This window comes from Cladophialophora yegresii, assembly GCF_000585515.1.
Source record: "Cladophialophora yegresii CBS 114405 chromosome Unknown aczIN-supercont1.2, whole genome shotgun sequence".
Taxonomy (NCBI): Eukaryota; Fungi; Ascomycota; class Eurotiomycetes; order Chaetothyriales; family Herpotrichiellaceae; genus Cladophialophora; species Cladophialophora yegresii.
In genome coordinates, this window is record NW_006913046.1 from 3,856,908 (window position 1) to 3,878,092 (window position 21,185).

Consider the following 21,185-nt stretch of genomic DNA (forward strand, 5'->3'; position numbering starts at 1 on the left):
CATAACAGGTGAAGGCGGCATTCGCAAAGAAGTCATGTCGATAATCAAAAGTACAGCCTAATGCTTGGATAACCCAAAGCGCCTGGGCACCATTGGCCACCACGAGGGTTTCGGTACGTATGCGAGCCGATCTTTCCCCTACCCGAGAGCAGACATCAGTGGCTGGCTGGTACATGCGCAGCTCTCCACATTTCGATCTCAATGCTGGGCTGCACTACACACGTTTCTGGGGCTCTATGCCGACGAATCGTGGGGATGTGCACCGTGGGTGACACAAGGCGAGTACCCCTCTCCTCCATGGGTTCAATTAGTCCCACTCAGGCAAGCAAAAGTACCCCTCTTAGCTCGATGCGGTGAGTCCCATTAAGGCAAATGGACTGAAGACAAGATCTCTCAAGCTCTGAGGAGCACAGATATATAAACAACCGGAGAGTTTGAGCATGGCGCGAATCTGCCAGTGTCGATCTGGCGCATGGGACACAAGATGCGTTTCCACGTCCCGGTCTTTGCTGCCGTGCTCGCCGGCGCCACAGCAGCCACTCTGAACGATGTCTGCACGCCATCGTACGTGCGGGCACATCTCCCGCCACCGGGCTTCTACCAAGGCGTGAGTCTTGATCCGTCGTCCGTCACCGCGAACCCGGTGACCCAAGTCAGCGTGGCCGACAACGACTTCTTCCCCGATGCCACCTTCGACTACTGTAACGTCAGCTTCACATATTCGCATGACGGTCTGGAGGATGACCGAGTGGCTCTGACGTACTGGCTGCCCGCACCTGGCGCGTTCCAGAATCGCTTCCTGGCCACGGGCGGAGGCGGCTACGCGATCAATTCGGGCAACGGGTCACTGCCCGGTGGAATCATCTATGGCGCTGTTTCCGGACTGACCGACGCCGGGTTTGGCGCCGCGCAGAGCAACACGATCACACAGTGGCTGGACGCCAACGGCACGCTCAACTGGCACAAGGTGCATATGTTTGGCTACCAGGGGATCCGGGAGATGAGCGAGCTGGGCAAGGCATTTACTACGTTGTTCTTCAACATGACGCAGATGAACACGACCCTATATACATACTGGCAGGGCTGTTCCGAAGGCGGTCGCGAGGGCTGGAGCCAGGTGCAGCGATACGCGGACTCGTTCGATGGCGCGATTGTCGGGGCGCCGGCGTTTCGGTGGTCGTTCCAGCAGACCCAGCTTCTGTATCCGAACGTGGTCGAGCAGACCATGGGCTACTACCCGTCGCCGTGTGAGTTGCAGAAGATCGTCAACGAGACCATCATCAGCTGCGACCCGCTCGACGGGAAGATAGACGGCGTGGTCGCGCGCACGGATCTGTGCTACACGCAATACGTCGAGGCCGACAACTTTTCCATGATTGCCGGGCAGCCGTACTCCTGTCCCGCCACGCCGGCAAATGCAGTTGCTGGCTCACCTGCAATCCCCACGCAGCAAGGGAACGTGACGAAGCAAGCCGTTGACGTGGCGAGGAAAATCCTCCAAGGCCTGCACGACACGCAGGGCCGACGCGTCTACTTTGCCCCCGCGCCGGGAGCGCAGATGACCGAAGCAACAACGGGCTACAACGCCACGACAGGGCAATGGGGTCTCAGCGTCATCAGTCTAGGCGGCGTCTTTGTCGAGGTGGAGATCAACCTGCGCAACGGCTCGAACCTGCCCAACCTCGACGGCGTGACCTACGACACCTTGAAGGACTGGATCACCGTGGGCATGCAGCGGTTCCAAGGCGTGCTGGAAACAACCTGGCCGGACCTCACTGCTTACAAAGAGGCCGGCGGCAAGGTGCTCATGTTCCACGGCGAGGCGGACTGGGGCATCCCCACGGCGTCGAGCGTGCGGTACTGGGAATCCGTGCGCAAGATCATGAACCCCGGCAAAAGCTACAATGAGTCCACTGCGGCGCAGAACGAGTTCTTCAAGCTCTTCCTCGTGCCGGGCGCGACGCACTGCGCGGCGAACCCCGCGCAGCCGGATGGGCCGTTCCCGCAGACAAACTTGGCCGTGATGATCGATTGGGTTGAAAATGGCGTCGCGCCGGAGACGTTGAATGCCACGGTGCTGATGGGCGAGAATAAGGGGCAGAATCAACAGATCTGTGCGTGGCCGCTGCGGCCGGTGTGGCGGGGGGGCAATAATGCGACGAATGCCAATCCGGAGTGCCGGTTCGACCAGAGCAGTGTCGACTATTGGAATTATGACCTTGATGCGTTCAAGGTGCCGATCTATTAGTTCTCACAGCTAGTACATACCAGCATGTCGCACCTAATTGTTCTCGGAGAGAGAAGCATTTTACTGTGTCATACTCGTTGATGGCAAGATAGCTAAGAAAGCCACACTGATTGCTGCCGGGAAAGATACAAGTGCCCTACGCAGCAGCGTCAAAACACCCTGCCGCCTTGTGAATAATGTCCATGATGGTGTACGCTTCTGGTGCTCCCCGTCCTCTATGGCCGTATATTTGGATCCGGGCCCGCTGCCATCACAGGCGGTGTTGATGATCGACAAACGGTTGAAACAAGCTCCATGGCGTCAATCAGGCAGCTTCTTCCGGTGGTCGCATCGGCGGGTCCTTTCTATTTCCGGAGGGCCCGTCGTTCTCCCAGGCTTCCCGCTCGAGCCGCTTAACGTGGCACAGAGCCCAATCACGCCTGGAACCCATGCCTGTGGAGCCTGGGATCAGCCCCTGGCGTGTATCACCCTCGAACGGCCACGGTGCTGGGCGGGCCCTGTCGAAGCTTGTGCATTTGCTCGCACCATGTCATCTTTGGTGCCACTCGACCACTGCGTTGGTCAATTAATGCCCATGTGATTTGTGGAAAGGCTCAGGGATGGTTACCTCGTAATTAAGTAATGGCTTCGTCAAATTCTTCAGCACCAGCCTTATGCTGGGAGCCTTCCTTTCCAGAGTCTCATTTCATTTCCATTGCCTCAGTGGCAGGCAGCCACTGGTACGCCGCCTTCCGGGTAACAGAGCTTGTGTCCAGATCTTTCACAGGTACATATGCGGACGGATGCGCGTACTGTACCTTTGCTGGCGAAGGGTGGTGCTAGCGACCTGAACCGGTCCGTGTTCAAGACAGCTAATTATCTCTACACACCCACTAACGGACTGCCTTTGATGAGAACGGCAGCTTCGTCGTCTGCTCTCGGGAGATCACGATGTGGCGTTTACGGCCGGGAGTTGCCGTCATCGCCGCCGTCTCGGTACTCCTGCTCTGGTGGCACCTTCCTCGATATCAGTTCCAGGACGTCGATGTTCAGAGGCTACCCGTCATCACGACGCAGATCACCCCAGAGGGTGCCACTATCGAGTACCTACCCGGGACGCCCAAGGGGGATGGCCAAACCTACACGAGGACAGTCGTGGTTGCTCGACAAGAATCCGAAGACGTGTCCTGGCTGGAGAGCTCGGCCTTGAATGTAACAAAGGCCGTCTACGTGGTGGACAAGCCATCTCTCTCCCCGGGCTACGAGATCCCGCGGAACAAAGGTCACGAAGCAATGGTGTACTTGTCCTACATTATCGACCACTACGACACCCTCTCCGACGTGTCCATCTTTGTCCACGCCCACCAGACGGCATGGCACAACAACGACCTCCTCGACTCGGACATGATCACGACGATCGAACATCTCAGTGACGCCCACGTCACGCGCGCAGGATACTTCAACCTCCGATGTCATCACGAACCAGGCTGTCCCGACTGGTTACACCTCGACCGGCCGGACGAGGAACTCGACACGCACCGGAAAATGGAGGAGCGGGCGTTCTCCCTCGCGGTGTGGCATGAGTTGCACCCGAACGTGCCCCCTCCACGGGCCATCTCGCAGCCTTGCTGTGCGCAGTTTGCCGTCTCGCGGGACCGCATCCGCGCCATTCCGAGGGACGAGTATGTTCGGTACAGGGATTGGATCCTCAACACGGAGCTCGGTGATGTCTTCTCCGGTCGCGTGATGGAGTACACGTGGCAGTTCCTCTTTGCTGGGGTGGCTGAGCTGTGTCCGGCCATGCACGTCTGCTACTGCGACGGCTACGGGGTCTGCTTTGGTGGTGCTGAGCAGTTCGACCAGTGGTTTGACTTGCGTACAGAGATGCGGAGGGTCCAGGCCGAGGAGGTCCCGGAAAAGGCGGGAGTGTCGCTTGAAGCTGAAGAGGCCAGGGCTAGCGCTCAGGACATGGAGGCGCGGCTGGAGCAGTTGAAGCAGGACGCGTTCGATCGGGGTAGAGATCCGCGGTTGAGAGCTCTGGAAGTTGGACGGCCATGGCGGGAAGGGGATGGATTCTGATGACTCTTCTTGGGCACTTCTTGCATATCAGCGAAGGGTGGGTTGGAAAATAATGAATAGGGTAGTCTGGAAATACATGGATAGACTTGGGTTGGGAAAACCGTAACGACAGGGCAAACAAGATGGGAATTTCACAGATTGTGGGAATTTACGCAATGACAGAGAGAATACTGGTTCACAACGAGAAACTTGGCAGAACAGCTTACGGCCTCCCGTCTTCTTCTGCTCTTGCGACGGGAAGTGTGGACGGAGTACTCGTTCAGCGCCTAAGGATTAACTGAGTCTTTGAATTACCGGGCCTTGGTTAGCCTGGTGTAGCCTTGCGTGCCTTGTGCAGCCTCGTGCGGGGAGGCCAACCAACCATCGCCGCCGCTGCTGCCACCCCGCCTTTAGGTTCGCCTAGGTCGCCCTCGCGTCCGTATCAACGATCGTGAATGCTGAGTGCGGACGACGACCCGTGTGCCAACATGGAGTATTCGGAGATATGCTGATGCGTTACCCGGACTCATCATCCACACCATCCAAGCCCACAGCCATGGCACGATCTACTTGAATATCTGATCCCAGAATCACACCCAGTGCAATTTCCCTACTCCACCCGTGGAAGTCCCTAGTCTACGTCCAAGTCTACGTCCGAGTCCTAGACAAAAGTCCAAATCCAACTAGAAATCCAAGTCCAGTCCAGTCCAGTCCGAGCTCATGGTAGAAATGTCCTCGTCAACACCCCACCTCGACGCCCTCCGGCGCGACGGCTTCGTGAAAGTCCCCAACCTCCTCCCCCACCACGTTCTCCTCGCCATGCAAGCCTCCTGCAAATACACGACCGACCGCGCCCGCCGGGGCAAGTGGCCCCACGTCCGGACCGTGCCCAAACAATACCCGCCCTGGCACGAGTGGCAAGCAGGCGACAACATCTGGGGCGTCCAGCACCTGCTCCACCCGGACATGCCGACCCGCGACACCTTTGCCGAAGTCTACTTTGGGGATCCCGTGCTGGACGTCGTCAAGGAACTGCTCGGTCTCACGCAGGACGGGGACGACCGACGCCGAGACCCAGACGAGCGCCCGGAACCGGACGACCGCCTCGTCATGGAATTGTTCAACTTGCTGGTCAGCCCGGATGGGGCCAGGGATTTCGAACTCGCGTGGCATCGCGACGACGTGCGGCCTGACGTATCGCCTGAAGAGGAGGCGCGGCAGCTGAACTTGCGCGGAGACGGTGGCCCGCAAAGTCAGCAGCTCCACGCCCAATACAATATCGCGTTGTTTGAGGATTCGTCCCTCGTCGTCGTCCCGGGGAGTCATGCGCGGGTGCGCACGCGGGCCGAACGCGACGCCGCGCCCTACGAGCCAAACCTACCGGGCCAGGTCGTCGTCGCGCTGCAGCCTGGGGATGCCGTGTTCTATGATTCCAATATCCTGCATCGCGGCGTCTATCGGGGCATTGACGTCACTAGGGAGCTCGGGCGGATGACGTTGCATGGGTCTGTTGGGTTGGCGGGGCATGGGACGGAGCGTGCGAGACAGGTCCTTCAGCATGGGGTGGGTGAGTGGGTTGGCAGGGCGAAGTTCTCGATAGAGGGATCCAAGGGGTTGAGGGCTGAGGGGATGCGGAAACGTCTGATGGAGATGGGGAGTGGGAAGGATCTGGGGTATTCTCTGGTGGGATGAGCAGAGGTACAAGGGTTTGGTGCGCTCGAGCTGTACGGGTAGACCTCGTAGACGGTATATATATCACACCGAGCGAGGAATGGGCCGTCATCTGATCCGCAGCTCGGTTGGATTGGGGGTGGATGTCATGATCTGCTCGCTTAGAGCTCGACTCATGAGTACCTTAGTTGTCATGTCTCAGGGGTGCGTGAACGTGGTCATAGTAAGCTCACTAGAAAGCATATATATTGCCCTTCGCACTCGACTCAATCGCTGCTTGGACATTCGGGTCAGTTCCAGAGCCATACGAGTCATCCCCCGCTACAAATGACCGTACTTGTACTCCTTTTCCGGGTCGTCCCTCGCTGCTCGTCTCACCATCCTCAACCATCCCAAGCTATCATACGTGGAAAGCAAGAACAAACCACTAGGTAAGCATTCCTCTCTGTCAGTATGTAGGTGGACGCTCACAGAATCGCACACACCGGGACCGCCGATTCACGTACATGATGACCCCAGTGACCGCGTTCAACGCGTAGCTGCAATACAACCCGCCCACCCCTAGGGCCGTGAACTGATGCGTCACCAACTCGTCCGTCAACGGGATATCATGGTCGACGTCGAATTCGTATTCCTTTCTGAGATTGTTGAGCCGGATGTTTAGTGCCACCAACAATCCAGTTGCGACGATCCAGTCGATCAGCGCGAACGCCTCGAATGCGAGATGAACGGTCTGCTCGACGGCGGAGCAGCGGAGGTCGTGCGTCCACCATCGTAGGCATGCAGGGACCAGTGTCCAGCTGAACTGTAGGGAGTAGATGCTCATTAACGTGCTGTCCGTGCTGTCCGAAAGCCAGGTGGGAGCGACAGTGTTAATGGTAGTGCCAGTGATGATGGCGAGGGTATGTGTATTTATGGATCTCAACAATAAAAGCAAGCGCCCTCACTCACCGACCACCAAACGACGGCGTATCCGAATTCGGCGCCAAAACACACGGCCGAAAAGGCCGCGAGGATCAGAGCCACGAAGCCGAGTAAGAGCTGGAGGATGATGATCGCGGTCAACGTGCCGGATGCAAGCATGGCGCGCAGGACGTTGTAGTGTCACTGTGTGAGTCGATGTAGGAGAACGGGGCACGAAGGTTTGCTCTGCCAGATGCAGTTGGAATGTCAAGCAAGTGACTTACACCTACTGTGTAGACTTACACCCCCAACACTGTGTAGGTACGAGTGATAATGCCTCATCTCACTTCCCTTTGCTGACATGTTGCCTCTTTAAGGCCTCGAGGACGTACCGTATGGGTCCCTTCGCTGCCGTCGACTGAGCTGTTCAGTGCGAGGTAGCCCCGCTGGAATGGCATTGCTGCTGCCTGAGGGTTCGGCTCCGAGTCGAGTCAGACCAATAGGTGGGTGACATGGGTGAGACTACACTGCTCGAGTACCGTACGCATCCGATTCGAGATGGTCAAAGGATTCTCTGGGCTGATGGCTGATGGCCTAATCGGAGGGTCTTCCACAGGTCGTGGCGGTGCGAGAAACACGTCCGGTGCAATGCATGTCACTTGGATAATCTGTCCGCTCTGTCGAAGTTGGGTTCCTTCAGGATCAGGAGCAGGTCGAATTGTGCGCGTGTCTTTTGCTTCTGTGTCCTACTGTAATTATGGAGTCCATTCACAATAATTATGCAACGCATGACTCAGCCTCGTGGCACACCCCTTTCGGGTGCTTTTCCATCTCGACCGCCTATTCGCTTGTCTCAACACGTCCCGCAGCTCGAAAACCATGTATAGAAAACCTGCACCGCCACTTCAATCCCCCTGAACAGATTTCTATAGCTGCTACTCTACGCTCCGCAGGAGCAAAAACAATCAACAGCCCGGATTCCCAAGTGGTCACCCACCTTAGTACTAACGGACCGGCACGTGGCTTAAGTACGGCTGAGCGAACGGGAAGCCCTGTTTTCCACATCCTATGGTCGATTGCGCAGGAAATTGTGCTTAAAGAAAATATATCCTTGATTGTAAGTGTGGACTCTGTGTGGGCTTGCGCTTGAGGTTTTAATGCAGAGATCATGAGATAGGGTATTCCACGTCCCCAATTTGTGGTCTGGCTCCCAACTAGATCGGTGTACCTCGATTGACTTCCACTCTTCATTGTTCATTCTCGATTAGGTACTTACTCTTCACTCCTCGCTCCCCACCCTTCTCACCGACGCCCTTGGTTCTCGTAGGAATGCGACTGAATGAGGGAGATGCACTTGGCGAGGTCTCAACACACTGCACAAGGCAATGACTGTACTGTGGCGGGTCCAGCTTCATCTGCAGCGCGACCTGCTAGAGTCGGTGGAACACGAGGCAGTGTTGGCTTTCTCGATGGCACCGACACACCGAGCATTATACCGAAGGTACTGATCGGCAGGAACAAAGTCCGCCAAGTAGCTCTACTTTTGCCATCTCTGCGCCAATGTTTGACACTGAGCACTTCCTCGTGATCGAACGGAGCTTGGACAGGAGGAAGTCGCTGTTCTCGAACTCTCCTCTTCGCCTCGTGCTTTGGACTTCTACAGCTCGCGCTGCTCCGGTGTTTGGAAGTACTCAAAGAGTGGCTGCGCACTGTACAGTACTTCGACTCCAGCTTCGTACGCTTGCTGTCGCCAGATTCCTGTCATGGGTTCCAGTCGCGTGGCACGCACTCGAATGCCTGCTCGGAGCTCGACTCTTGTTTAGGCATACCGAGACCGAGCAGAGCTATCGGCTTGATGACTGATTGGCATGACCCATATCCTGGACACCGCGTACTTCTCGTCTCGAACATACCACTTGGACTCTTCATGACGATCATGCTATCACTACCCCGTCACACGGCTGGAAGACAAACACGGTAGGTCTCAACCACACAGGAGCAGCTGACTGACACTCTTTCACCATGGCCCAAGCTTTGTCAAACCATGAATCTCCAAGTGACTACAACGAACGCGATTCCTTTGTTGCTCTTTGAACTGGTCACACCCTCTACAATGATTGCCCCATGGTACAAGCAGAGAAAGAGCACCGGAGAAAGAATATGCATGGCAGAGGTCTCTCCGCGATTCCCCCTGCCCCTCTGTCTGGATCCATACTCGTTATGCAAAATCCCGTCGCCTGCAATACCACATCCAGCATCGTGCCACAAAATCATCACATATCGTGTACCATCAAACACAGATTCCTCCACGCAGTCGACCATGATGCCACCAAAAGGCTCCAGATCCCCTATACCGGTCTTCGTCTTCCTGGGCGTTGTGCTGGTCTTTCTCCCCATCGCTGCCCTCGTCTGCGTCTGTCTGCAGCGACGCCACAAGCGACGACAGGCAGAGAACTCCCGGGCCGGCACCGCGCATGCTGTGGCGGAGAGCATGCACCGGTGGTCCAAATCCGCGCCTATCGAGATGGGGGATATGCAACCGCCGTCAGCAGTGACCATCATCAGACCAATTCGCGACTTGTCAATGGGGAAGAGGCCTGTACATCACATGCATGGCGCTCTGGGAGCACATGAAGCTGAATATGATAGCACGCGCATACCTACCACCCAGATCGACGCCCTGCCGCCCACCAGAGTTGACGAGTACCGGGATCCCGACCTACATCGGTCCGAAGCCATGTCTTCTGTCGCATGCGCTCCCTTTTCAGATTCTCCGCCTCTGCACAGCCCGCGGTATACTTTGCAAGCAGCATTAGGGAGCGAAGACTCACCAGCCAGTATTCAGACTGGTGGTGAGAGAGTGGCTTCGCTGAGCGATGCGCCCAGAGTAAAGAGCCAGAAAGTGAGCCCGCAGGAGGCTGCGCAGGCGTATCATGGCGCAGAGAGACCGGCTATGCCGGAGTTTGAGACCGGATATGTCGTACACGAACACCAGCAACTGCCCAGGGGGTGGTTATGAAAAAGGGGGGTGTGTGTGCCGCTAAGGTTTAGACACAGAATCACAAACGCTCGAGAGGAGATAGACTGAGCATATCGCGTTTCCGCAATCGTATTTCTCGCAAACGTCAGTATCCACGTTCTAGGTGTCGTAAGGTCCCCAAGATGAGATGGAAGTCCGGTTTCTTCAGCCGGAGGATGTGCTGGTGTGTTGCCGGCATACACATAATCCATACTTTATGTCGATGCGTCGATCTAATTCGTTTCAATGAGGATTGTGACGGCAGAGCCCATCAACCAATCGCACCGGGGCCAGTGACTCTCGATCCTCCAAGGGCTCGGAGAATAGGAGAAACGGAGGGCGGGGATACGGTGGGAAGTTGGTCCCCCCCGCCACGTCTTATGCCGTCAATTTATCCAATTCTTCCTTTATGTAAGGAACGTAGCAGCTTGATTCCCAAGGGCACGTCCTCTGGGTAAAGTTCGAGCGGATCTTGCTTCTAACGCATTCGACAATCGATAAGCCAGCGTCGGCGATGTTCAATGTTGGTTCGTCCTTTCTGTTCGTTATCGCGGAGACAGGCCGCATCTCAGAATTCCTTCCTGAGCTCGGCTGCGCCAGGTATTGACCACTTGGGACTCACGTGCCGACATTCGCAGTGACTATACTGTAATACAGTAGATAGCCCGGACCATAACCGTGGCATAAGCGTCATTGGCAGAGCATATCGTCTATAGACATCACGCTCGTGCCGCCTGGCTTGCTTTCCGTGGCTTCCGTGGTTTCCGTGCTCTCCGTAGTCTCCGTGGTGTCCTCTGGACGTATTCCTATCCGCGACTCAGGCCGGCGACTCGACGCGGGAGAACATCTGACCTGACGGTCTTCGTCTTCGTCCTGATAAGAGTTCTGCCGGGCCAGGCTTGATGTCGATAGGAGGTTCGGAATCCACTGCTACCATGTAAGCAGCCAAAGGATTGGTCTAGGGGGAATAGAACAGTGCTATCTTTCTTACATCGGGAACTCGGGGGATACCGCTGTCGGTAATGCTATTGCAGTTGCTATTGCTATCACTGGTATGGTCAATACTCAGGCCGATCTTCCACAGTGCATTGATGAGGATCGAATTCTGCTCCTCCAGCAATCTGATGCGCCGGATGTTTCGTTCTAGATGCCTGGATTGCGTTTCAGCAGCGGAACATACTATTGCATGGATCCCGTACTGCAAGAGGAAGAAGAAGAAGAAGAGGACTTACTTTTTCCGCTTCTGTATGCCTCGGTCGCCGTAGACGCAAGGAATACCCTCTCTCGTACAGCTCACACAGCTTGTTCCCCCAGAGCATTTCGTTCGTTTGGTCCTACATCCGTCGCAGGCGTGAGAAGTCCTTTTGCGTGTGCGAGGGGTCTCGGAAGCCCTCGAGTGCTCCATGTGGTGGGTCGTGTGTCTGGGCAGATGTATTGCTCGGGGTGGGTGTCTTATTCTTTTTGTTGCGGGTGGTACGCCATGGGTATGGGTGCGATCGCGGACGAGATATAATGCGCTTCTTGTTGACCCCACCTTTATACTCTCGAGAAGCTGTGCTGTATGCCTTCGCTCCAACTGTTAGCCTTTTGTTCTCACGAGGGGGCTCAGATATGGGTACTCACTGAGTAACTATGTTTTCACGTATGTGTATGGCCCGTACGATATAGACAGAAAGACGCACCGTGGAAAGGGTCCGGCGACATGTAGAGTGTTCCGTTGCCCACTGAGGCAACTCATATAGTCATTACCCTCGGAAGGAGGTGCGGTGCCTCCAGTTCCTGATGTACGAGTAAAATGGGCTCGAGAATGGGTCAATAGCGTGGCAGTGGAAAGGGTTCCGTTTCTGGGACGCGATAACCCACAGTCGCCTCCGTTTGCATTCCACAAGCAGCTGAAGATGGGTGTTCCACCCTGGATGCGGATTGGCCCGAGTGGCGTATCGCTAGACGGACACTTGTTCCCGTCGAATGCCGATGCGTCTTTCTTACTGCACCCTGGCAAGAGCTTGTGGAGGACCTACGCATGCCGGGAAACCTTTTCCAGCGGCTCGAAGCTGGGGTCACGCGATGGACCCGTCCGGAGGGTCCAAACCAACATCTGGTGATACCGTAGAACCAGTCGTAGATGGTGGACAATCTCGACCGATTGGACGCATAAACAGCACAGGATTTAGATGCACTGCTACCTTTTCAGGCAAATTCCAGGTCTTAGATGCATTTCATTCGTTGCTCAGGGCGCTGCCGTTAAAGTGTTGTTAAGCGTCGGCGATTTGGGAGTTGAAGACAAGGGAGCACGGTATGGTTGAAGCCGAACACATCAAGGGGTTGAAAGCTCGAGTACCCTTGGTGCTAGCCTCGACTCTACAGGCGGTGCAGACGTCAACGAAAAGGAGGAATCATCTCGACGGCGTCAGTGTCGGTGTCACCATTCTGGGTGACTCAGTTATGGGCAGAATTGCACTGCTTCTTCTACACAGTACCTTGAATCGCTTCGAACTTAATTAGGATTAATACCCACTTTGGAATTGCCCCTCACATGGCACTTTCACTTCTCCATTTCAAGAAGTCCCGCAACATTCTTAAAAATCGATGTTTCGGGCGTACGGTTTCCACCCAATCATCTGTTTTGCGTCGGTTAGAGTACGTCATACACTTGTTTTCGCTCCGATTTCACTGTCGATCCTTCTACCACAAGTGAGATCTTCATCGACAATCTTGAACAGGAAGGACAAATGTTGGCGGCCCTCGTACCCTAAAGTACAGTAGCAATCATAATTCACGATTAGAGGCCCAATAAAATACCCTCCCATAATAAGTCTATCGTGTACACAGTTACTAACATGTCATGACACGTTCACACCATGTTCACTTCTCCTTCCCTCGACTAACTTTCCGCCCTTTTCCCCCCAAAATAAGCCCACTTACTCTCCGCTTGCGCGAATGTCGTGACCATTGACGGGGCGCTTTCGGGTATAGCCTTCGGCGTAGGAGGCAGTTGGCTGTAAATATCATAAATCTCGTGCATACTGTCTGGTCTGTCTTCATCTGTAGGGCAAGATGGACGCCGGCGTAAATTCCTGCCTCTGCTCTTAGATCTTGCTCTGGCTGAAACCCTACTTGGTGGTGAGAGAGATGGGGCAGGAGGAAGGAGAGGGGAGTGAGGTGGTAAGGGGGGGATTGCGCGGCCAAGGTAGTCTTGAGGTAAGGGAGGCGGATACTCTGCTTCGGGAGTTGGAGGCCGGAGAGAGCTTTGTGGTTGCGGTGGTTTGTGGCGATAGGTCGTTGCGGGTAGGAAGAATGGCTGTGCTGTCTCTGTCCTGGCTGTTACGGTATTGACTTCGCCAGTCGTCTGATCCCTTGAGTCATCTGACAGCGGAGGTGGAAACTCGGCTTCGGGCGTTGGTGGACGCGGTAATTGTGGCGTTGCGCTTCTATCGTTGAGGCCAGACTCTGCTGCCGTTTCCCTAAGAGGAGTACGTAGTTCTTGCTCTGCTTCCGAGATCTGCAGTCTTCTTGCGTCTAGTCTGGTCCTGGTTGTGTAGTATATTGCGAAGATGAATGTCCCCGTGGCGAAAAGTCCTACCGTGCTGAGGATGATTAGAGCGGCCAGAGGCACCATCACGATAGAGCCCAAGCTGTTTTGCTCTTGCAAAATGGAATGATATGACACAGAGACTTAGAGTGAAAGTGGCAGTAGTCGAATCTTTGCTGACTTAAACACAAAGGAACGTTGGGCGAAGGTCAATGTGCGCCTTCAGAAGACTTCTTGGAAAGGACAAAGAGGTCTTGGACGGGCGCAGTGTGCCGAGTCTGTTGGCTCAGTTTAGCCGTTTCCGGCTTATTCTGACATCTGCAACTGGGTTCTGTGGGAGAGTTGTAAGTGATCTTTTCCGGCGTTCCTATACCGTTGTTATTGTGACCGGATTCTTGATGACTTTTCCGAAGATCTCATCGCCCTCGGCTTTAGCCTCAGCTTTCTTTTTGTCACGTCTGATCTTCAGCGCGAATAGGTATACAATGGCGAGGATGAGGATGATGCCGGCGAACAGAGAGACAAACAGCCAGGCAACGGGGCTCATAGTAAAATCGGAAGGAGCCATTTGTAAGTTCCTGACGCTGACTAGAAATGAGCGCACGGCTAAAAGCAATACGAACCTGACCAATAACGATATGTCCTTAACACTGCTCTTCATCTTTAAAAACCAACAGCGAATCTTCTTCAGCCGCCAGTTGTGCTTCCTTCTTTGTGGCTATTTCCGGCGACGAAGGGTAGCTCCATTGTTCGATGGTTTCAAGACAAGCCGGAGACCTATCATTGTCGGTTGAACATTAGAAAGGGTTGTAGAGTGGTACGAAATGTACAGAGTGACCTATTGCTGGAAGTGAGTTTGTGATGCTTTCGCTGGTGGTTGAAAGAGCTCGCGGAAGAAGAACAGGAATTGGTAAGGGATGGATGCATGTTTAATGAGATGCAGTCCCAGGATGAAACCATCATGCGGTCCCTCTATTAGCTGGTGCTCATAGGGATACTTGATATGATGCGATAAGATGCTCTTCTCATGGCAAGGTCAAAGCAAATCAGACACGAGGTTGAACTGAAGGGAGATAGATGCGGCGCGGGAGCCAACCGCGAAACCAGACGACTTAATGCATGCACTTTGACCGATACGGTTAGCCTCGGTTGCCCCTATCGCGCGACCTTCTCGAAGTTGTGCAAGAAACCGCGTCCGCCGCGCAGGTAGCGGTTGGACCCATCAACAGTGATCGAGTCTCTGGCATCCTTTTAGCGACTCAATCGAGAATCCTCATTTGCCTTTACTGTTGCCCTGTGCTGTTCGAAACGTGAACCAAGATTCTCTTTGCGACAGCTGCGTCCTCGCGCATTCCGCAACCGTCAATCCCAGCCACCCAGGTGCCGTACCTTCACCATGTCCTTTCTTCTCTCCCCAGCGCGACGCACGGCGTCAGTCATCCCCGCCTTTTCCGCGCGCACATTCTCAACAAGCCGTCCTTCTCAGCTCGCACGAATGACCTTAGTCGGTCGCCTCGGCACGGACCCCGAGCTTGCAGAGACCGGCAAGGGCCAGGTGATCAAGTACGTCGTGGGATCCAGCTACGGGCCAAAGGACAACAGACAGACTTCATGGTTTCGCGTTGCTAGTTTTGCACCCGAGGGGAGTCAGCAGAGGGATTATGTCATGGGGTTGAGCAAAGGGTAAGTTCAGGCAGATGTCTCTGGACGGAGCCTTAGCTACAAGAAACTGATATTGTGACGACGTAGCACCCTTGTTTACCTTGAAGGCGATGCGACCATGCGCACTTTCGACGATGCAGACGGAAAGAAGCAGAGCTCGCTCAGTCTTGTACAGACGAAAATTGAGGTATTGAAGAGACCACAATCCAAAGAGGAGGAGACTGTGGCTTAAGCGCTCTCGCAAGAGCATCCCCGTTAAGATGACGACGACCTTTCTGTGTACAATAACACCTCATGGACAACGCGGAGAATCTTGTGCCATGTTTTTGGCGTTGTCGCATGGTGTTGGCTTCTTTCTCCGCATGTATTCGCCACTCACATAACGCCTGCGCGGCGCGGGCAGGGCCCGTTGTCGAGTACCAACAGGCTTCCCGCAATAATATATATTTCCCGAAAAGTCTACAATATGTCTTCACCCTCGTTGTTTTCCCCGAATCCAAATGATTGCTGATGGCTCCGGTTTACCCACTCAGTTCTGATATGTTGGAGTGGTGGGGATGAGTGGCTTGAGGGTGCTCATAAGTGTAACGGGCGGCCGGCAACCCGATATTAAGTCCATCCTCGAGTGACATGAATTCGTGAGGGGGCTGCGTGAACGCCTCGCACTTTGATTTCGCGTACTTGGAAAGGAAACTGCGTGTTCGAGTGAGCCAACCCTTGTACATCTGGGTTGCTTCTTGGCCTAGTCCAAAGAAGAGAAATGCCAGATATGCTGTGAGGACTTGTGCCCAACAGTCAGCTGTGATGTACTGCCCGCTCTGCCTGGTGTCTTGACCCAACATAATTCTTTCCGACCAGTCAGGAGGATGGATATCCGGCCAGGAATACTTGTGCATTGGGATGCGAATGTCCTGCACGAAGCTGAATATCGAAAGTGGGCAGTATATTGCCAGCAGCGTGCAGGCGAGTGCGAAGAGCCGATAGAATCGCGAGGTCGTGGCTCCAAGGGTGTTGGAGAGGACCGATGCCATTTGCTTGCGGTGCTTCTTCAGACGGAGGATGGCGATCAGACAGTAAGTGCTGCCAATGAGTGATACGACCAATGGCCACAGGTAAGTCAGGAAGGGTGCAGCGTAGTTGACGTCGAACGTCGATATGCAGCCAGATGAAAGTCGGACCCAGTACCTGGTACGCTGAGTCAGGTAGTGGCCGATCATGACATATACAGGCAACAGTATGCAAAGTGTGAGCTCGATGACCAAGGTTATCTTGCGCTGTCGTGGACTCGGTGCCACGGCCAGATGATCAGGGTGGAGGATGATACAGATCTGCCGAAATATGCTTGCTATGGCTCCGCACATAGCCTGGGATATTCCAAGGTAGAGTTTCACTTCGATGTCACACAGTATCTTCCCGTCCCACCAACTGGAGGTACTGGGCGAGTGCCATATGACTGTGTTAATAAAATTTTGTACGTTCAGAATGGTGACTCCGACGATGAGGACCGAGGCTGGGAAGTTTCTGGCACGTATTTGTACGACTAAGGGAGGTATAGCTGCAAGAATAGCCAGCAGAGAGAGTGGTGCCAGGATCAAAGAAGTAGCTGCCCATGCCATGTTTGTGCGGAAGGTAGATGGAGGAAGAGCAGTACAGAGCGTGAAGAGGGAGAAAAAGGACGGGGAAGATGAGGAAGGCATCCTCCACGCACCCATGGCCTGGCAGGTCAGTTCTTTCCGGTTTCATCTCAGCTTGATCGACTAGGTTGAAGCACTGGCAGAAATGGAGGTATTGGTGGGGTCCTCAAGATATCTCAAGACATCCTTCCAGAAGTGGTGTTGAATAAGGCTCTGCTGAAAGGGTATATTCCAGAAGGTGCACCCGCCATACGTGACGGGAAGTGATACGCTGGCTTCAGGGCTTGTTCCATTCGCTGCGCGAGGACTTCATGATGCGAGTAAAGCGCGAGCAGCTCTTCCTCGCGGACCTCGGTGTGTGCTTAGAAATTGTTCATCTGCGGCCTCATCATGTGAGCTGTCAGGTAGAACAGCCTCCTGGCCATGTCAGCGAATCAGCGCAGAAAGAGAACTTTACTGCGGCCTGATAAGTCCGCACGAATGATGTTTTTTGTGGCACAATACTGTATGGATGTGTTGGAGTACGTTTAGAGGGCGACAGTTAAGATATTCTTCAGGCGCTCGTCGGCCGGAAGAACATAATACCAGGGCGCCGAGGCTTCGGCCATTATGATTGGTGTGGCCGCCCGGCTTGCCCGTTCCGGCACTTGCAGCCTGTCAACGACAGTCAATCATCCACCTGGTCCATGGATTCGTCGTCGATTTTCTTTAGTTCTTTTTAATGGTCTTATTCTCAACCTTTGGCAGGCGCAGAGGGCATCTGGGTGGTTGCAGCGGTCATCGACCATCTTCTTCATTTACCGCGCCCGGCATCACGACTTAATTCCCCAAGATGCGTCCAGTAAACAAATAGCCGCCGTCACCTCCCTTTTTGCTTTCCTTACATCTCGATCCGTGTGCTTTGGACAACAGTTGTTCAGCTCGATGGCTTCTGAGAAGCCGTCTTCAATTACTTTGCCTCCGCTTTCGACATCCGGTCGCCAAATCAGCCCCTCGCCGCAGGGATTAAGGCAAAGGCCACTCGGGAGAGCATCTACACTCGCGGAAGGAAATCCCGCGCTTAATCGGCGACGAAGCTCGTTCCTCTCCGAGACCTTCTCCGAGACACGAAAGTCGCTACGCTCATCCACGGACGATATATTACTGCCTCGTGCAAAGGATGAAGACGGGTTCCACGACCACGATGATGGTTCGCATTGGCAGTCACTGCCTTTGGGCCTTGCGCTATTGCCCGCTGTTGGTGGTTTGTTCTTCAAGAATGGAAGCGCTTTCATTACCGACGTGACCCTGCTGGGTCTGGCCGCGATTTTCATGAACTGGGCCCTCAGGTCTCCATGGTGAGGACTCATCCACCTATCCGTGTCAGCGTGATCTAATGGACGTCGCAGGGATTGGTATCGTGCGGCTCAGACGCCTACATTGATGGACTCGACAATCCCAGCCGTCTTCACTCCGATCGACGAGGAGGATGAAGACCATGATCCACTTTCTCCTAGAGGGGTTGGCGACGATGGCGCGGCCAAAGTCAGGCCTAGCATGAGCAGTCCGACTACCAAGCCAGTCAATGAGGAGGCGGCAGCTGCGCAAAAGGAGCTTCGCGTACATGAGCTCCTTGCGTTGTTGTCTTGTTTCGTGTTTCCGCTCATCGCCGCCTGGCTCCTGCACAGCATCAGGTCGCAACTCTCCAGGCCATCGGAGGGCTTGGTCTCCAACTACAATCTCAGCATATTCGTGCTTGTCGCCGAGATCCGACCTATAGCCCACCTGATCAAGATGGTGCAGCGGAGGACTCTATTCTTGCAACGACGGGCGAATATGGACTTCCTAAAGGAATCAAGTCGAGCGGATAGTCAGCAATTCCGCGACCTCACCCACAGGCTGGACGAAATGGAAGCATACGTGGCAGACCGTGCTGTCCACTCAGGCAAGCAGAGGGACGAGCAAATCAACGCTGATGCCCTCGTAGCCAGAACGACAGCGACCGTGGCCTCGGAGGTAAAAAGGACCGTGCAACCAGAGGTTGATGCTTTAAACAGAGCAATGCGTCGATATGAGAAGCGGTCGACAATCTCGTCAGTCCAGATCGAAGCACGGTTACAAGACCTCGAAATTCGACTCAACGATGTGGTGTCTCTGGCCGCGGCTGCTCAAAGAAACGCAGACCGGGTACCGAACAACTACATCGTCATTCTAGCCAACTGGGCTTGTGCTCTCATTGTTGTGCCGGTTCAATACCTGTTTCACCTTGCAAGTCTGCCATCAAAAGCTCTGATGTCGGCTCTCGCTGTTCCGAGGAGATACCTAATGAAGAGGTCGAGGTTCCCGCCGCCGAAGGAGGGTAGGGCGACGAGAAAGGGCGCCGCAGCACGGTCAAGCGACCGCGAAAGACGACTGAAGGTGCCTCCCTAGACTGGGGGCGTAGGGGAGCGAGCATTTTACCTTCTGTCTCGGTGCTGGCAACGATCGGACCACCATTCTCCCTTTTACGTATTCGAGTAGGGCGGAGGGACGGTACGCTCAATTCCTGAAAAGTACACTTCTTCCACCTTTCTATCAATATGTTCTCGTTAATATCTATATTCTAAGCCTCCTCATGGAGTATCAAACTGTCCAACGAGCTAAATCCCGCAGCAACACCACCCTCATCACTATCCTTGCCTTTTGTCCTCAACAAATACCCACCCTCCGTGTTATGCAAGGTCTCCGGCACGGTACTGCCAGGTGTATTCCTCCAGAGGCACGTCCCGAATATCCCCAACTCAGATATGACATTCCCACTCACGACTTGTCCGTCACTTCTCAGGACAGTGTTCTTGGCAACCGCGGGTGGATGGATTAGCTCCATCAGGATATACTGTTTCCACTGGTCCCGAGGGATGGAATTCAAGAACGGCGGGATCTGTGTGCGGTAGATGTTATTGCCCCCTCCCTCACGCTGGGGCTTCAGTACGTGATTTGCTGCCGTCTTCTCGTCGAGAGCCAGACGGATTCCCTCCGGCTCGCTTGAAGCACTATATTGCGAGGCCGAGAGGGAGTACTGTGGGGCGAACGTTGAGCGAAGGCTGTCCAGGGCGGTTTCTGGGTGGTTTGGCAGGAACGCTTTCAAGTGATCTGCATCTGGAGGCCGAGAAGTCAAGACCTGTTGGACTTTCTTGGACCCGGCAAGGTGCAAGAGAATGGACGGGCATTTGATTGCAGCGCTGCGTTCGAGGTGGTGGCGCGCCGCCCAAGACGTAGGCGTGTTATATTCTGTAGGCGCGTACAGGGCGCGGAAGTAGACTACAGTCACTTCATATGGCGTGGAAGGGGACGAGGGCGGAGTGTAGATTAGGGGCCGGGCAGGGTTCGTGTCATTGCTGGGGATGGACGTGTAGGCAAGGATCTTGCTCGTGGGTAGTCTGAAAGAGGGGATGTGGTGGTGGTCGTAGAGATGCGTAGAGAGGGCGAGCTGGTCAAAGACGTTGCGCTCCGTGTCCTGGACAAGGAAGAGGATGCAGGTTTGGAGGGGAGGGTCCGAGCGCGAGGGTCCGTATGCTGTGTGGGCGGCAGCGAGGCCGGCGACTAGGGTGGACACTGCTTCATTTTTGGGAGGATGGCCGGTTGTATTGATCGGGCTCTTGTCGGTTGAGTTGGCGAAGAGTGGGTGTGGTGGATATGCTATTGGGTGCTTTGCTGCGGGAAACGTGGCAAGATGTGTATGCATTTCTGCTACCTTGCAAGCAAGACCTCCAAAGGATGAAGATATTGTGTTGAATTCGACCTGCCGCAGTGATACCGGCGCATCCTCCGCCGTATGTAGCATGTAGTCAGATCGGAACATGCCCAACGACAAGTCTTGGACATAGCCTTCTTCTTTGACCGAGAGATGAATCTTCCAGAGATTGGCGAGGAAATCATCCACCTCGATGAGCCTGGTAATGAATGGGTTTAGCACGGGCATGTTCAGAGCAAGGCCAAGTCTTTCGAACAAAGCAAGCTCGAAGCGACGGGACTTGCACCGACGGTGACGTGGTTGACTTGTTGACTCACTCTTTCATAATATGTTCGAGCCACTGCTCATCACTAGCTATGCTAGCATAAAGTTCGTTGTAGACTTGCTGGAGACTCCTTGCCTGTTCAAAACACGCCTTAGGGAAAGGGCTGGGAAAGAGCGTGACTGGGGCACTGGTGGCAAGGACATTGGCCGGATTTGTTTCCTCTGGTACTATCGCTGTGGAGGGTCTGACCGTGAGCGCATGCTCTACGACCCAGTTTTTAACAGTCTGGACAAGATATCCTTCTTGTTCTGGTGTCAGAGGCGGTGGATAGTCGTTATAGATCTCGGTTCCTGCATGATGCGGCATTGTCCCCTACTTCCAAGATTGAGCAGAGGACCCGAAGCCAGGGTCGTCCTTTCGCTCTTGTGGTGTGGTATGCTGGTGAGGTGAAAGACAGTCACAACTAATTATCTCAGAGAGATGATCGAGCCCCGCAGAATTA

General features: G+C 54.6%; 11 protein-coding genes across 11 annotated transcripts; 6 read left to right on the forward strand and 5 right to left on the reverse strand.

Moving 5' to 3' along the window:
• Positions 1-484: 484 nt before the first annotated feature.
• A1O7_03303 (tannase) lies at positions 485-2,248 on the forward strand (the record flags this gene model as incomplete). The annotated part of the gene is made up of 1 exon (XM_007757326.1): positions 485-2,248. One exon carries the CDS (start codon positions 485-487, stop codon positions 2,246-2,248), a length of 1,764 nt encoding a protein of 587 aa, XP_007755516.1.
• A 930-nt stretch (positions 2,249-3,178) lies between these two features.
• On the forward strand, positions 3,179-4,306 carry A1O7_03304 (uncharacterized protein; the record flags this gene model as incomplete). The annotated part of the gene is made up of 1 exon (XM_007757327.1): positions 3,179-4,306. The coding sequence occupies one exon, from the start codon at positions 3,179-3,181 to the stop codon at positions 4,304-4,306; it is 1,128 nt and encodes a 375-aa protein (XP_007755517.1).
• A 708-nt stretch (positions 4,307-5,014) lies between these two features.
• A1O7_03305 (uncharacterized protein) lies at positions 5,015-5,977 on the forward strand (the record flags this gene model as incomplete). The annotated part of the gene is made up of 1 exon (XM_007757328.1): positions 5,015-5,977. The coding sequence occupies one exon, from the start codon at positions 5,015-5,017 to the stop codon at positions 5,975-5,977; it is 963 nt and encodes a 320-aa protein (XP_007755518.1).
• Positions 5,978-6,277: 300 nt separating this feature from the next.
• On the reverse strand, positions 6,278-6,782 carry A1O7_03306 (uncharacterized protein; the record flags this gene model as incomplete). Its single annotated transcript, XM_007757329.1, has 2 exons — positions 6,278-6,383; positions 6,463-6,782. The coding sequence occupies 2 exons, from the start codon at positions 6,780-6,782 to the stop codon at positions 6,278-6,280; spliced, it is 426 nt and encodes a 141-aa protein (XP_007755519.1).
• A 2,400-nt stretch (positions 6,783-9,182) lies between these two features.
• A1O7_03308 (uncharacterized protein) lies at positions 9,183-9,878 on the forward strand (the record flags this gene model as incomplete). Its single annotated transcript, XM_007757330.1, has 1 exon — positions 9,183-9,878. The coding sequence occupies one exon, from the start codon at positions 9,183-9,185 to the stop codon at positions 9,876-9,878; it is 696 nt and encodes a 231-aa protein (XP_007755520.1).
• A 690-nt stretch (positions 9,879-10,568) lies between these two features.
• A1O7_03309 (uncharacterized protein) lies at positions 10,569-13,497 on the reverse strand (the record flags this gene model as incomplete). The annotated part of the gene is made up of 4 exons (XM_007757331.1): positions 10,569-10,805; positions 10,870-11,029; positions 11,217-11,448; positions 12,804-13,497. 4 exons carry the CDS (start codon positions 13,495-13,497, stop codon positions 10,569-10,571), a joined length of 1,323 nt encoding a protein of 440 aa, XP_007755521.1.
• Positions 13,498-13,619: 122 nt separating this feature from the next.
• A1O7_03310 (uncharacterized protein) lies at positions 13,620-13,978 on the reverse strand (the record flags this gene model as incomplete). The annotated part of the gene is made up of 2 exons (XM_007757332.1): positions 13,620-13,688; positions 13,784-13,978. 2 exons carry the CDS (start codon positions 13,976-13,978, stop codon positions 13,620-13,622), a joined length of 264 nt encoding a protein of 87 aa, XP_007755522.1.
• Positions 13,979-14,806: 828 nt separating this feature from the next.
• On the forward strand, positions 14,807-15,304 carry A1O7_03311 (uncharacterized protein; the record flags this gene model as incomplete). Its single annotated transcript, XM_007757333.1, has 2 exons — positions 14,807-15,093; positions 15,160-15,304. The coding sequence occupies 2 exons, from the start codon at positions 14,807-14,809 to the stop codon at positions 15,302-15,304; spliced, it is 432 nt and encodes a 143-aa protein (XP_007755523.1).
• Positions 15,305-15,593: 289 nt separating this feature from the next.
• On the reverse strand, positions 15,594-16,688 carry A1O7_03312 (uncharacterized protein; the record flags this gene model as incomplete). Its single annotated transcript, XM_007757334.1, has 1 exon — positions 15,594-16,688. One exon carries the CDS (start codon positions 16,686-16,688, stop codon positions 15,594-15,596), a length of 1,095 nt encoding a protein of 364 aa, XP_007755524.1.
• Positions 16,689-17,630: 942 nt separating this feature from the next.
• Positions 17,631-19,115, forward strand: A1O7_03313 (uncharacterized protein; the record flags this gene model as incomplete). The annotated part of the gene is made up of 2 exons (XM_007757335.1): positions 17,631-18,043; positions 18,095-19,115. The coding sequence occupies 2 exons, from the start codon at positions 17,631-17,633 to the stop codon at positions 19,113-19,115; spliced, it is 1,434 nt and encodes a 477-aa protein (XP_007755525.1).
• A 172-nt stretch (positions 19,116-19,287) lies between these two features.
• Positions 19,288-21,049, reverse strand: A1O7_03314 (glutathione synthetase; the record flags this gene model as incomplete). Its single annotated transcript, XM_007757336.1, has 2 exons — positions 19,288-20,617; positions 20,736-21,049. The coding sequence occupies 2 exons, from the start codon at positions 21,047-21,049 to the stop codon at positions 19,288-19,290; spliced, it is 1,644 nt and encodes a 547-aa protein (XP_007755526.1).
• Positions 21,050-21,185: the final 136 nt, after the last annotated feature.